Source organism: Bufo bufo, chromosome 2, assembly GCF_905171765.1.
Source record: "Bufo bufo chromosome 2, aBufBuf1.1, whole genome shotgun sequence".
NCBI lineage: Eukaryota > Metazoa > Chordata > Amphibia > Anura > Bufonidae > Bufo > Bufo bufo.
The window spans coordinates 756,756,083-756,769,466 of NC_053390.1; the positions used below are offsets into that span (position 1 = coordinate 756,756,083).

The 13,384-nt window shown below is 45.1% G+C and overlaps 1 protein-coding gene across 2 annotated transcripts in view; it reads left to right on the forward strand.

The window, feature by feature from the left end:
- The window catches only part of SEL1L3 (SEL1L family member 3), a 97,088-nt gene that overhangs the window by 59,726 nt on the left and 23,978 nt on the right, over window positions 1–13,384 (forward strand). For both annotated transcript variants that reach the window (XM_040419013.1, XM_040419015.1), the window contains exons 8-11: window positions 738–870; window positions 10,214–10,357; window positions 11,337–11,536; window positions 11,620–11,799. In XM_040419013.1, coding sequence (XP_040274947.1) covers window positions 738–870; window positions 10,214–10,357; window positions 11,337–11,536; window positions 11,620–11,799 — 657 coding nt within the window. The remainder of the gene's footprint in view (window positions 1–737; window positions 871–10,213; window positions 10,358–11,336; window positions 11,537–11,619; window positions 11,800–13,384) is intronic.

Consider the following 13,384-nt stretch of genomic DNA (forward strand, 5'->3'; position numbering starts at 1 on the left):
AGTGTGTAAAACACATAAGCAGTGTGGCACAGAGAATGTACAGCAGAATTCTGGCACACTTTGATTAGTAAATCTACCCCACTGTATATGTCATTTGCACATCTAGAAGCTGTGTTTTTGCCTAACTATAAATGAAAAATAGAAAAATCATTCACATTTTATATTTCCATTCCTCAACTTTTTAAAAACTTGCTGCCATACGTTAGAGGAACCCGCACCCTCTGCACTTTGATTGACAGAACCAGGCAGTAAAAACATCATCACTCCTGGCCCTGTCAATCAAAGTGAAGAGGGTGCAGCAGTTGCAGAGAGAGCTGAGCCTCTAGGTGTAACAGCAACGCCCCCTTTGCTCCTAGTGGCTCATTTGCATGTATGGAAACATAATTTTTTGGCAAACATGAACATGGGACCAACAGATACCTTCAGCTGCCAAGCGCACATGTAACAGGTCAGCCAGTTTCCAATAATGTCCAAGAGGAAGTAACAGAAGAACAGCACAATCCAGAGTTCTAAGTAAAGACGTTCCAGCATTGTTTTCTAAAACGTGAGGAAAGCTGACAGGTCTCTTTGCATGTAATACTGGTTTTAAGCATCAAAATGTGTTGCAAATTCAGAGCATAAGCAGACAGAGGAAGATATGTCTATATTCATGAAGATCAATTGGGATGGTCACCAGGAAGAGGACATCTAGGGAAGTGGTGGATTCATGTCTCTCATTGCTGATGATGTCATTGCAGATATCCAACCCTCTCCCAGAGGACAGGATTTACCATTTGGTAGAAGATTATTATAGCAGGTGTATGCATGTCAGAGAGATCGTGCGATTACATACTAGTATTCTACAGGAGAGGCACGACCTGGAGACTAAGTGTGAGTGCAAAGAATTAATCATCATTTATGTGTTTATCATGTATAGACCTAATAATCCCATTCAGAACCTGAAAGCTACCACCCAGTTCAAGAAATAAAATTCACATTAGGGTTTATTCACATGACTGAGGTCTGTAAAATGCGAATCTGCAAAAAATACGGATGACGTCCGTGTTGCATCCTTTTTATTTACGGATCCATTGTAACAATGCCTTTTCTTGTCTGCAAAATGGACAAGAATAGGACATGTTCTATCTTTTTTTCTGGACTGCGGAAACGGACATACAGATGTGGACCGCACACGGTGTGCTGTCTGCATTTTTTGCGGACCCATTGAAGTAAATGGGTCAGCATCCAATCTGCAAAAAATGCAGATCGTATGTGGACCAAAAATACGGTCGTGTGAATGAGGCATTAACTGGGGAACCAACAGAACACTTACATGGTGCCTACCTTTACATTTTTTATCTGCAGATCTGTCAATTCCCAGGCTCTTCTTCTGCCATCCAAGATGGCCTCTTCTCAGACTGCCTCATGTATACTGTGCATTCGGTAGCCCTAGACACTTCCTGATTGACCACCACTGCTCACGTGAACATTGCTGCCCAATCTGAGAGCAGGGATGGACAAGTAGTAAGTGTCGTGGTCTACCCATGCACAGTGTGCATTAGATGGCCCTAGACGCAGTGCGGCTATCATGGATGGCAGAAGACTAGCCCGAGAAATAGCAGATCTGCTACTAAAAAGATAAAAGGGAGGACACCATGTAAGTGCTCTGTTCCTGCCCAGTTAATGTGACTTTGTGTTCTTGAACTGGAGGGTCACTTGAAGATTATTTGTTTCCTTTTTAGCTCACATATAGGCCATCATAGCTATTTTTAAAAATGTTTTACTCCAACAGGCTGCATGTGGTTATTTTTTTGTGGAAGCAGTTGTAACTTTTTAAGAGTCATTTTGGGGTACATCTACAGGGAGTGCAGAATTATTAGGCAAGTTGTATTTTTGAGGATTAATTTTATTATTGAACAACAACCATGTTCTCAATGAACCCAAAAAACTCATTAATATCAAAGCTGAATATTTTTGGAAGTAGTTTTTAGTTTGTTTTTAGTTTTAGCTATTTTAGGGGGATATCTGTGTGTGCAGGTGACTATTACTGTACATAATTATTAGGCAACTTAACAAAAAACAAATATATACCCATTTCAATTATTTATTTTTACCAGTGAAACCAATATAACATCTCAACATTCACAAATATACATTTCTGACATTCAAAAACAAAACAAAAACAAATCAGTGACCAATATAGCCACCTTTCTTTGCAAGGACACTCAAAAGCCTGACATCCATGGATTCTGTCAGTGTTTTGATCTGTTCACCATCAACATTGCGTGCAACAGCAACCACAGCCTCCCAGACACTGTTCAGAGAGGTGTACTGTTTTCCCTCCTTGTAAATCTCACATTTGATGATGGACCACAGGTTCTCAATGGGGTTCAGATCAGGTGAACAAGGAGGCCATGTCATTAGATTTTCTTCTTTTATACCCTTTCTTGCCAGCCACGCTGTGGAGTACTTGGACGCGTGTGATGGAGCATTGTCCTGCATGAAAATCATGTTTTTCTTGAAGGATGCAGACTTCTTCCTGTACCACTGCTTGAAGAAGGTGTCTTCCAGAAACTGGCAGTAGGACTGGGAGTTGAGCTTGACTCCATCCTCAACCCGAAAAGGCCCCACAAGCTCATCTTTGATGATACCAGCCCAAACCAGTACTCCACCTCCACCTTGCTGGCGTCTGAGTCGGACTGGAGCTCTCTGCCCTTTACCAATCCAGCCACGGGCCCATCCATCTGGCCCATCAAGACTCACTCTCATTTCATCAGTCCATAAAACCTTAGAAAAATCAGTCTTGAGATATTTCTTGGCCCAGTCTTGACGTTTCAGCTTGTGTGTCTTGTTCAGTGGTGGTCGTCTTTCAGCCTTTCTTACCTTGGCCATGTCTCTGAGTATTGCACACCTTGTGCTTTTGGGCACTCCAGTGATGTTGCAGCTCTGAAATATGGCCAAACTGGTGGCAAGTGGCATCTTGGCAGCTGCACGCTTGACTTTTCTCAGTTCATGGGCAGTTATTTTGCGCCTTGGTTTTTCCACACGCTTCTTGCGACCCTGTTGACTATTTTGAATGAAACGCTTGATTGTTCGATGATCACGCTTCAGAAGCTTTGCAATTTTAAGAGTGCTGCATCCCTCTGCAAGATATCTCACTATTTTTGACTTTTCTGAGCCTGTCAAGTCCTTCTTTTGACCCATTTTGCCAAAGGAAAGGAAGTTGCCTAATAATTATGCACACCTAATATAGGGTGTTGATGTCATTAGACCACACCTCTTCTCATTACAGAGATGCACATCACCTAATATGCTTAATTGGTAGTAGGCTTTCGAGCCTATACAGCTTGGAGTAAGACAACATGCATAAAGAGGATGATGTGGTCAAAATACTCATTTGCCTAATAATTCTGCACGCAGTGTATGTTAGCATTTCTTTTTTACAATTTATAACATGGGTAAGATATTTTTATTATAACACTGTTCACTAATCATCTTTCTAAAATAATCTAATCTCTCTAAAATTACAGTTAATACTCACTTTACCAATGCCCTTCTCCTCTCCACTTCCTGTTCTTGGGCTCAACATGACAGGTCTTGAACCGCCCGCCTAGTGGCCAGTGATTGGCTGATCGGGCAGACCAAGGTCTGTCAAGCACGAGAACAGGAAGTGGAGAGATGCAGGGACCGCGAAGCAGTGGCTGAACACCAGCGGCAGGAGATTGATAAGGTGAATACTCAGTGTTTTTTTTTATTTTAGCCTCTTAGACTCCATTTTTAGTAAAGTGTGCCACTGTAATAGCATTATAAACTTATTGTACAGATTGTTAAGATTGTGGGGATACCAAATATATCTATATTATTTGGAGTCTTCCAGGTAATTTTTAAAATGATGATACGATTTACAGAATTTATTATTAATCTTCACTTTTTTTTTTATCTAATAAGGGATTTTAAGTACTGTAAAAAAGACAGCAGTAGACTCTGGTCCTTTACCTCATGTAATGTTCACAAAGTTAAAAAAAATGTAAAGGCTATTTCGGAGTAAATTTTTGTTTATGATTGAATTTTATCAATGTTTCGCTAAAATCATATTTTTTTATTAGCCCTTATTAAAAACATTGAGTCCTTTTGTCACAAATGGTTAACTGTTTTTCTAAGGCCTCCTGCACACGAACGTAGTTTTTTGCGGTCCGCAAAAACGGGTCCCGTTTTTCCGTGATCCGTGACCGTTTTTTCGTCCGTGGGTCTTCCTTGATTTTTGGAGGATCCACGGACATGAAAAAAAAGTCGTTTTGGTGTCCGCCTGGCCGTGCGGAGCCAAACAGATCCGTCCTGAATTACAATGCAAGTCAATGGGGACGGATCCGTTTGACGTTGACACAATATGGTGCCATTTCAAACGGATCCGTCCCCCATTGACTTTCAATGTAAAGTCTGGAGTCCCTTTTATACCATCGGATCGGAGTTTTCTCCAATCCGATGGTATATTTTAACTTGAAGCGTCCCCATCACCATGGGAACGCCCCTATGTTAGAATATACTGTCGGATATGAGTTAGATCGTTAAACCTCATTTCCGACAGTATATTCTAACACAGAGGCGTTCCCATGGTGATGGGGACGCTTCTAGTTAGAATATACTACAAACTGTGTACATGACTGCCCCCTGCTGCCTAGCAGCATCCGATCTCTTACAGGGGGCCGTGATCAGCACAATTAACCCCTCAAGTGCCGCACCTGAAGGGGTTAATTGTACTATCATATCCCCCTGTAAGAGATCAGGGCTGCCAGGCAGCAGGGGGCAGACCCCCCCCCCCCTCCCCAGTTTGAATATCTATTGTAATAAATCGTTGGTGGCACAGTGTGCGCCCCCCCGCCCCCCCCCTTCCTCCCTCTATTGTAATAAATCGTTGGTGGCACAGTGTGCGCCCCCCATCGGCCCCCCCCCTCCCTCTATAGCATTAACAACATTGGTGGCCAGTGTGCGCCCCCCCGCCCCCCCCCCCCTTCCTCCCTCTATTGTAATAAATCGTTGGTGGCACAGTGTGCGCCCCCCATCGCCCCCCCCCCCCTCCCTCTATAGCATTAACAACATTGGTGGCCAGTGTGCGGCCTCCCATCTCCCCCCCCCCCCCCCTCATACTTACCTGGGATCTGCGATGTTCGTGTCCGGCCGGGAGCTCCTCCTACTGGTAAGTGACAGTTCATTTAGCAATGCGCCGCACAGACCTGAGGCTGTCACTTACCAGTAGGTGGAGCTCCCGGCCGGACACGAACATCGCAGCAGCCGGTAAGTATGAATCTTCTACTACTGTACTATTGCTATGTAACCATGGCAACCAGGACTGTAGTAGCGTCCTGGTTGCCATGGTTACCGATCGGAGCCCCAGCGATTAAACTGGGACTCCGATCGGAACTCCGCTGCCACCAATGATGATGGGGGGGGGGGAGATGGGAGGCCGCACACTGGCCACCAATGTTGTTAATGCTATAGAGGGAGGGGGGGGCCGATGGGGGGCGCACACTGTGCCACCAACGAATTATTACAATAGAGGGAGGGGGGGGGGCGCACACTGTGCCACCAACGAATAATTACAATAGAGGGGGGGGGGGGGGGCCGCCCTGGCCATCAATGATATTCAAACTGGGGGGGGGGGGGGGGGTCTGCCCCCTGCTGCCTGGCAGCCCTGATCTCTTACAGGGGGATATGATAGTACAATTAACCCTTTCAGGTGCCGCACCTGAAGGGGTTAATTGTGCTGATCACGGCCCCCTGTAAGAGATCGGGTGCTGCCAGGCAGCAGGGGGCAGTCTTGTACACAGTTTGTAGTGTATTCTAACTAGAAGCGTCCCCATCACCATGGGAACGCTTCTGTGTTAGAATATACTGTCGGTTCTGAGTTTTCACGAAGTGAAAACTCAGCTTTGAAAAAGCTTTATGCAGACGGATCTTCGGATCCGTCTGTATAAAAAGTAACCTACGGCCACGGATCACGGACACGGATGCCAATCTTGTGTGCATCCGTGTTCTTTCACGGACCCATTGACTTGAATGGGTCCGTGAACCGTTGGCCGTGAAAAAAATAGGACAGGTCATATTTTTTTCACGGCCATGAAACACGGATCACGGATGCGGCTGCAAAACGGTGCATTTTCCGTTTTTTCCACGGACCCATTGAAAGTCAATGGGTCCGCGAAAAAAAACGGAAAACGGCACAACGGCCACGGGTGCACACAACGGTCGTGTGCAGGAGGCCTAACTGTGTGACTGGTATTTTCACTTTCACTTTGTGCGGTTATCTGACAAACCTTATCTCTAAACTACTAAGGCTACTTTCACACCTGCGTTAGGTGCGGATCCGTCTGGTATCTGCACAGACGGATCCGCACCTATAATGCAAACGCTTAGATCCGTTCAGAACGGATCCGTTTGCATTACCATGAACAAAAAAAAATAAAAAATTTATTTTAGATTTTATTTGTTCATGATAATGCAAACGGATCCGTTTTGACTTTACATTGAAAGTCAATGGGGGACGGATCCGTTTGAAAATTGAGCCATAGGCCTCATGCACACGACCGTATTTTTTTGCGGTCCGCAAAAACGGGTTCCGTTTTTCCGTGACCGTTTTTTCATCCGTGGGTCTTCCTTGATTTTTGGAGGATCCACGGACATGAAAAAACTGTCGTTTTGGTGTCCGCCTGGCCGTGCGGAGCCAAACGGATCCGTCCTGAATTACAATGCAAGTCAATGGGGACGGATCCGTTTGACGTTGACACAATATGGTACAATTTCAAACGGATCCGTCCCCCATTGACTTTCAATGTAAAGTCAGGAGTTAATATACCATAGGATCAGAGTTTTCTCCAATCCGATGGTATATTTTAACTTGAAGCGTCCCCATCACCATGGGAACGCCTCTATGTTAGAATATACCGTCGGATTTGAGTTACATCGTGAAACTCAAATCCGACAGTATATTCTAACACAGAGGCGTTCCCATGGTGATGGGGATGCTTCAGGTTAGAATATACTAAAAGAACTGTGTACATGACTGCCCCCTGCTGCCTGGCAGGTGCTGCCAGGCAGCAGGGGGCAGCCCCCCCCCCTGTAGTTAACACATTGGTGGCCAGTGCGGCCGGCTCCCCCCCTCCCCTGTAGTTAACTCATTGGTGGCCAGTGGGCCCCCCTCCCTCCCCTGTAGTTAACTCGTTGGTGGCCAATGGGCCCCCCTCCCTCCCCTGTAGTTAACTCGTTGGTGGCCAGTGGGCCCTCTCCCCTCCCTCGCTGGGGCTCCGATCGGTAACCATGGCAACCAGGACGCTACTGCTGTCCCGGTTGCCATGGTTACTTAGCAATTTGTAGAACCATTATACTTACCTGGAGCTGCGATGTCTGCGTCCGGCGGGGAGCTCCTCCTACTGGTAAGTGACAGGTCATTAAGCAATGCGCCGCACAGACCTGTCACTTACCAGTAGGAGGAGCTCCCGGCCGGACGCAGACATCGCAGCTCCAGGTAAGTATAATGGTTCTACAAATTGCTAAGTAACCATGGCAACCGGGACAGCAGTAGCGTCCTGGTTGCCATGGTTACCGATCGGAGCCCCAGCGATTAAACTGGGACTCCGATCGGTACTCTCCGCTGCCACCAATGATAGGGGGGGAGATTTTAATTAGGAGGGGGAGGGAGGGGAGAGGGCCCACTGGCCACCAACGAGTTAACTACAGGGGAGGGAGGGGGGCCGGCCGCACTGGCCACCAACGAGTTAACTACAGGGGAGGGAGGGGGGGGGCGGCCGCACTGGTCACCAATGTGTTAACTACAGGGGGGGGGGGGGGGGGGGCGACCGCACTGGCCACCAATGTGTTAACTACAGGGGGGGGGCCCACTGGCCACCAATGTGTTAACTACAGGGGGGGGGCCCACTGGCCACCAATGTGTTAACTACAGGGGGGGGGCTGCCCCCTGCTGCCTGGCAGCACCTGCCAGGCAGGGGGGCAGTCATGTACACAGTTCTTTTAGTATATTCTAACCTGAAGCGTCCCCATCACCATGGGGACGCCTCTGTGTTAGAATATACTGTCGGTTCTGAGTTTTCACGAAGTGAAAACTCAGCTATGAAAAAGCTTTTATGCAGACGGATCTTCGGATCCGTCTGTATAAAAAGTAACCTACGGCCACGGATCACGGACACGGATGCCAATCTTGTGTGCATCCGTGTTCTTTCACGGACCCATTGACTTGAATGGGTCCGTGAACCGTTGTCCGTCAAAAAAATAGGACAGGTCATATTTTTTTGACGGACAGGATACACGGATCACGGTCTCGGCTGAAAAACGGCGCATTTTCCGATTTTTCCACGGACCCATTGAAAGTCAATGGGTCCGTGAAAAAAAACGGAAAACGGCACAACGGCCACGGATGCACACAATGGTCGTGTGCATGAGGCCTTACATTGTAAGTCTGGACGGATCCGTTTGCCTCCACACGGCCAGGCGGACACCCGAATGCTGCAAGCTGCGTTCAGGGGTCCGCCTGCTGAGCGGAGCGGAGGACAAACGGTGCCAAACTGATGCATTCTGAGCGGATCCGCATCCACTCAGCATGCATTAGGGCTGGACGAATCCGTTCGGGGCCGCTTGTAAGAGCCTTCAAGCGGAACTCACAAGCGGAGCCCCGAACGCTAGTGTGAAAGTAGCCTAAGAGGTCATGAACACTTATTTAAAGGGGTTCTACAGGAATTAGGAAAATGAAAATACGTAAATATTACTTTATTATAAATATATTGCCAAATACCTTAGGATACCTTAATCATTAGGAGAAATAAAATGGACACCGTCCTATTAGTGCACACAAAACCTGTCCTAATCACACAGGAGGACAAGTTACTTCAGAACACTGAGGTAAAGATCTGCCTCATCCTCTTCTCTGCTTGTCAGGGATTATGGTCCTGAATACTGTTTATTATTATCTTCAGCTGAATCTCTGTAGGAATGGAGTTCATGAGGAGACATGAAGTAGAGAGAGGTGGTGGGGATGTGGTTGTGTCCTGCTCTGTGATTAGGACAGGTTTTGTGTGTAATATTAGGATGGTGGCCATTTTATTTCTCCTAATGATTGCTTCCCAGACAAAATGAGCCATTATAAATAATGAAAGATATTAGCGAATATATTTATGATAAAGTAATATTTAGGTATTTTCATTTTATTAATTTCCGGAGAACCCCTTTAAGCCACATTCTTATCAGTAAGATAAGAACTGAACTGTAAAGAGTGTTTATAATGTCATAGAGCAGAGATAAGGAGCCCGTCTGCTCCCCAACTGACAGAAAACAGATAAAATCCACAGGCTGCTTCTAGAGCATCTCAGCTATGTACACAAAAAGGGCTCCATATTTTTAATAAAACAAACAAACAAATAGAAAACTGATTTTACCTCAAAATGAGTACAATGCAGTAATTTAAAAAAATTGCCCCCAAAGGTGTACATAACCTTTAACATGGTTTTAAAGGTCTGTCAGAGGCTAAACAATGGATTGGAGATCATAGGCTTTTCTGATCTAGAAGATCGGCTATGATTCACAGCTACACTCACCCTCCTGATTACAGCTCATGTGCCAAAGCAGTGTCAGCATTGTAATTGTACAACTCTGTGCGGGAACTTGCACATCAGTTTTCTGCATTGACTTTGTGCTGTAATGTTCAGGTGGTTCTTCTTAGTCATGTGAATACATAAAGAAGTAACCATAAAGCATAAACCTACATAAATATATTAATTAATTGTAGTGGAACAGACTGGATATCAGGTACTCTGTCCAGTAAAATGCAGATCCACTGCCAGACTTAACACTAGCCACCTGGTTTAGAAAGAATTACGTTATGGAGAACTTGACCTGAAACACCCCTATCACTACGTCGGCTCTGCCTACAGCTGAATAGTCACCCCAATAAGGGCGATCCATCCATCTAAACTAGTTCAACATGAGTGGTCCCTGCTGGTAGTATGGAAACCTAGGTTGTGTATACGAGGTAGCTGCTAGCAGGTGGAGTGAACAGATAGAGAGATTACACTAGCAGGGTTCAGAAACAGAGGTTTAAAAGGTCAAGCCAAATCACTAAGGAAAGCCAAGCATGTAACTAAAAATGTAAGGGAAACAATGCTGACAATTAGCATATGCATGAATGTTCCTCGAAATTGTAACCTTTTACAATGAATTAATACATTTTCAGGTCAACTACAGAATTATTATAAAGATCTGCAGCTAAAATATGTAGAGAGACCAACTACTGAGATGGTTCCCTGGACACGAGAAGAACAAAATAAATATAGCAATTTGATTTGGTTGCTGAGCACTAATGATGAGATTTCTTGGGGTAAGTATCTCATTAACTAACTTAGGCCCATTCACATGGGTAGGTTATAGAAACCATTATTGGGAATGAATGTTCATACAAAATGTGCTGCGGATTTTAATACGGCAAAAAAAATCCTCATTTCTCAGTAGTGCAACACCCAGTATAAACAGGGATGTGCTGCTGACAAACAATGAAACTGTATGGGGATGCACGATTGTAGTAAGGATCATTCATCTCCATACAGATGGTATGATTGATGCATCTAAATGATCGGGAAGGAACAGTTCGTTTCTGATCATTGCCATCTGTATCTCCCAAGGTAAATGGACCCTTAGTTTGTCTCTGTTCCTCAGAAAATACTTGCTATACTACCATGCGATAGGGAAGGCGTCCCGTATTGAAGTAGAGAAGGAAGAACGGCACTCACATCAGTGAGTGCCAGTCTTCCTTCCCTACCATGGATCTGTGAAGGTCACCAATGTCTCCATAGAGGCTTATTCCTGCATTTTGCAGCATTTAATTCCTCCTTTCCCCCAGTAGATCTGTTCATATATATCATATAACATAGTATACTACAGTAGAACAGTATTTGCAAGGAAAAGGGCTTGAGTTATAACTCCCGAAAACCCAGGCTTTACCAGCACCTGAGTTAATACAGTGCACACCCCATTAATAACGTCCCAGCATAGCAATACTTATTTCAGTTTTTTAATAATCACAGTATTACATGGATACATCTGGGATACATACTCGTGTATAAGATGAGCTGTTGCATAGCTGTCTATGAAAGTCTTTGCTTTGGCTAGTGCCAAAATGTGGCACTGCAAGTAGAAAAGCAACTGTAAAATGCAAAATTATCTACCGTATATAGTAGCAATAAACAATTAAATTATGTACATGCAAATAATAAATGTTCAGTGTACTATTCGGTGTACTGTTCGGTGTACTGATTAGCAATGTTATATATAGTTTTTTTTATTGTATTTAATTTTTTTAGATTTTTTCAGCGACCCTGGTGTCCAGTTTGGAAAATACATATTTGAGAAAACTCTGAAGAATGTGTCACATAGTTTCTATCACCTTCAAGATTCTGTTCCCAATTTTCTGGATGCCAGCTGCAGTGGATACCATAAAGCGTCTTACCTGCTGGCTGTAATGTATGAGATTGGCCTAGGTGTACCCGTTGATGCAGCTGAGGTGGGTACCGTCAAAGCTCTCTTCATCAGTTGAACTACTTGATGATCTTACAAGCCTCTTTGTTGACCTTTCTCTGTTCCTAGGCTCTGCTCTACAGCCTGGTTGGTGCACAAGGAGATGATAGGCTTGCTCTTCTGAAGCTTGGATATAAGCATCTCCAAGGAATAGACAATCATAGTTTGGATCTAGATGTGGCCTTCTCGTACTATATGAATGTTGCAAAAAAGACTCCAAAAGATCAATTAGCAAGAAACGCTGAGCAAGTAAGTTGTGCAAGGGTGTTTTTTTTTTTTTTTAACCCCCCCCCTTACCACCACCACTTGGCTGCCTTGCACCTCTAAACCTCTCAACATCAAGGTAATCTAAGTACCAAGGTTAGGTAACCACCTAACACCAGGTAGAACTCAGGAACTGCTGAGGAAAACAAAATAGTGCACCCTCCTTTCACTGCACAACCCCAGTGAGCACCAGGGAGGAGTAGGCAACTGTGAACCGTGAGTACTACTAACCCTATTATGACTACTACCACTTGCCCTAACCTCGCAACCCTCCGGGACGCTGCACAATGTGGATTTTGCTGCAGATATACTTCATATTTTACCCATGATTTCTCCCCTGCTTCAGTAAAAGAAACCGGTGCAAATGTAATAGGGATATACAATGCAAAAACTAAGTGTCATGTACTCTTGAATGCACTTGTGCAACTGTTCAATGTTTACTTACTATTTGCACAACTTGCTGTTCTCTAACAAAGAGCTTCATGTCAAAATTCACAACAGGTGTTTGATCCATGAATCGCCCAATAAATTTCCTGGTTCAGTTAGAATTGGTATTTGAACAGTCCTCCTCATCATGCTGTTCACATTTTGACATCATGAGACCAAGACGACACCTAACAATTGATCAACAGTACCTCGCCATTGCGAGGCATCAAGCAAAATGTTCTCAGACGGAATTGGCCACTGAGCTTAGAGTGTTACAGAGTGTCATCAGCAGGTTGAAACAGAGTTACAGAGATAAAGGCATAGAAGTGGACGTCCACAAAAAAGGCATAGAAGTGGACGTCCTTTGGCCACATCCCACAGTGATGACCGCCTCATTGTGAACAATGCCCTGTGGAACCAGGTGATGAATGCCACACAACTCCAGGCACATTCAAGGGAGGTGAGAGGCACCCAAGTGTCACGTCAGACCATTTGAAACCATTTACATCAGCGTGGTCTGCGTGCTAGATGACCTGCAAGGGTACCTGACCACACCACCAGGCACAGGCTTTATCATCTTGCATGGGCCAAGGAGCATCTACGCTAAACGAGGGACCAGTGGGCCTCAGTGCTGTTCACTGATGAAAGTCAATTCATCCTGAGCATAAATGATGGCCACCAACGAGCGCTATGCATCAGCCAGTGTTGTCACCAGAAGCCCCTTTGGTGGTAGTGTTACAGTGTGGACTGGTGTGTCTAGTCACTACAGAACTGCCCTACACTTTGTGAATAGTCTAGTGACAAGCCCATACTACTTGAATAACATCATGAATCCAGTCATTGTGCCTCTACATGAACAACACAGAACTAATTTCATTTTTATGGACGACAATGCGCCAGTTCAGCCAGTTCATCAAGGTCGCATGATTAGGGAACGGCTGCTGGAGACTGGGGTAACTCAAATGGAGTGACCTGCACTTTCTCCAGACCTGAATCTCATTGAAAACCTATGGGATCAGCTGAGTCACCGTGTAGAGGCTCATAACTCTGTACCCCAGAATCTCAATGACCTGAGGGCCGTCCTTCAAGAAGAGTGGGATGCCATGCGTCAGCAGACAGGTTGACTTTTGAACAGCATGAGATG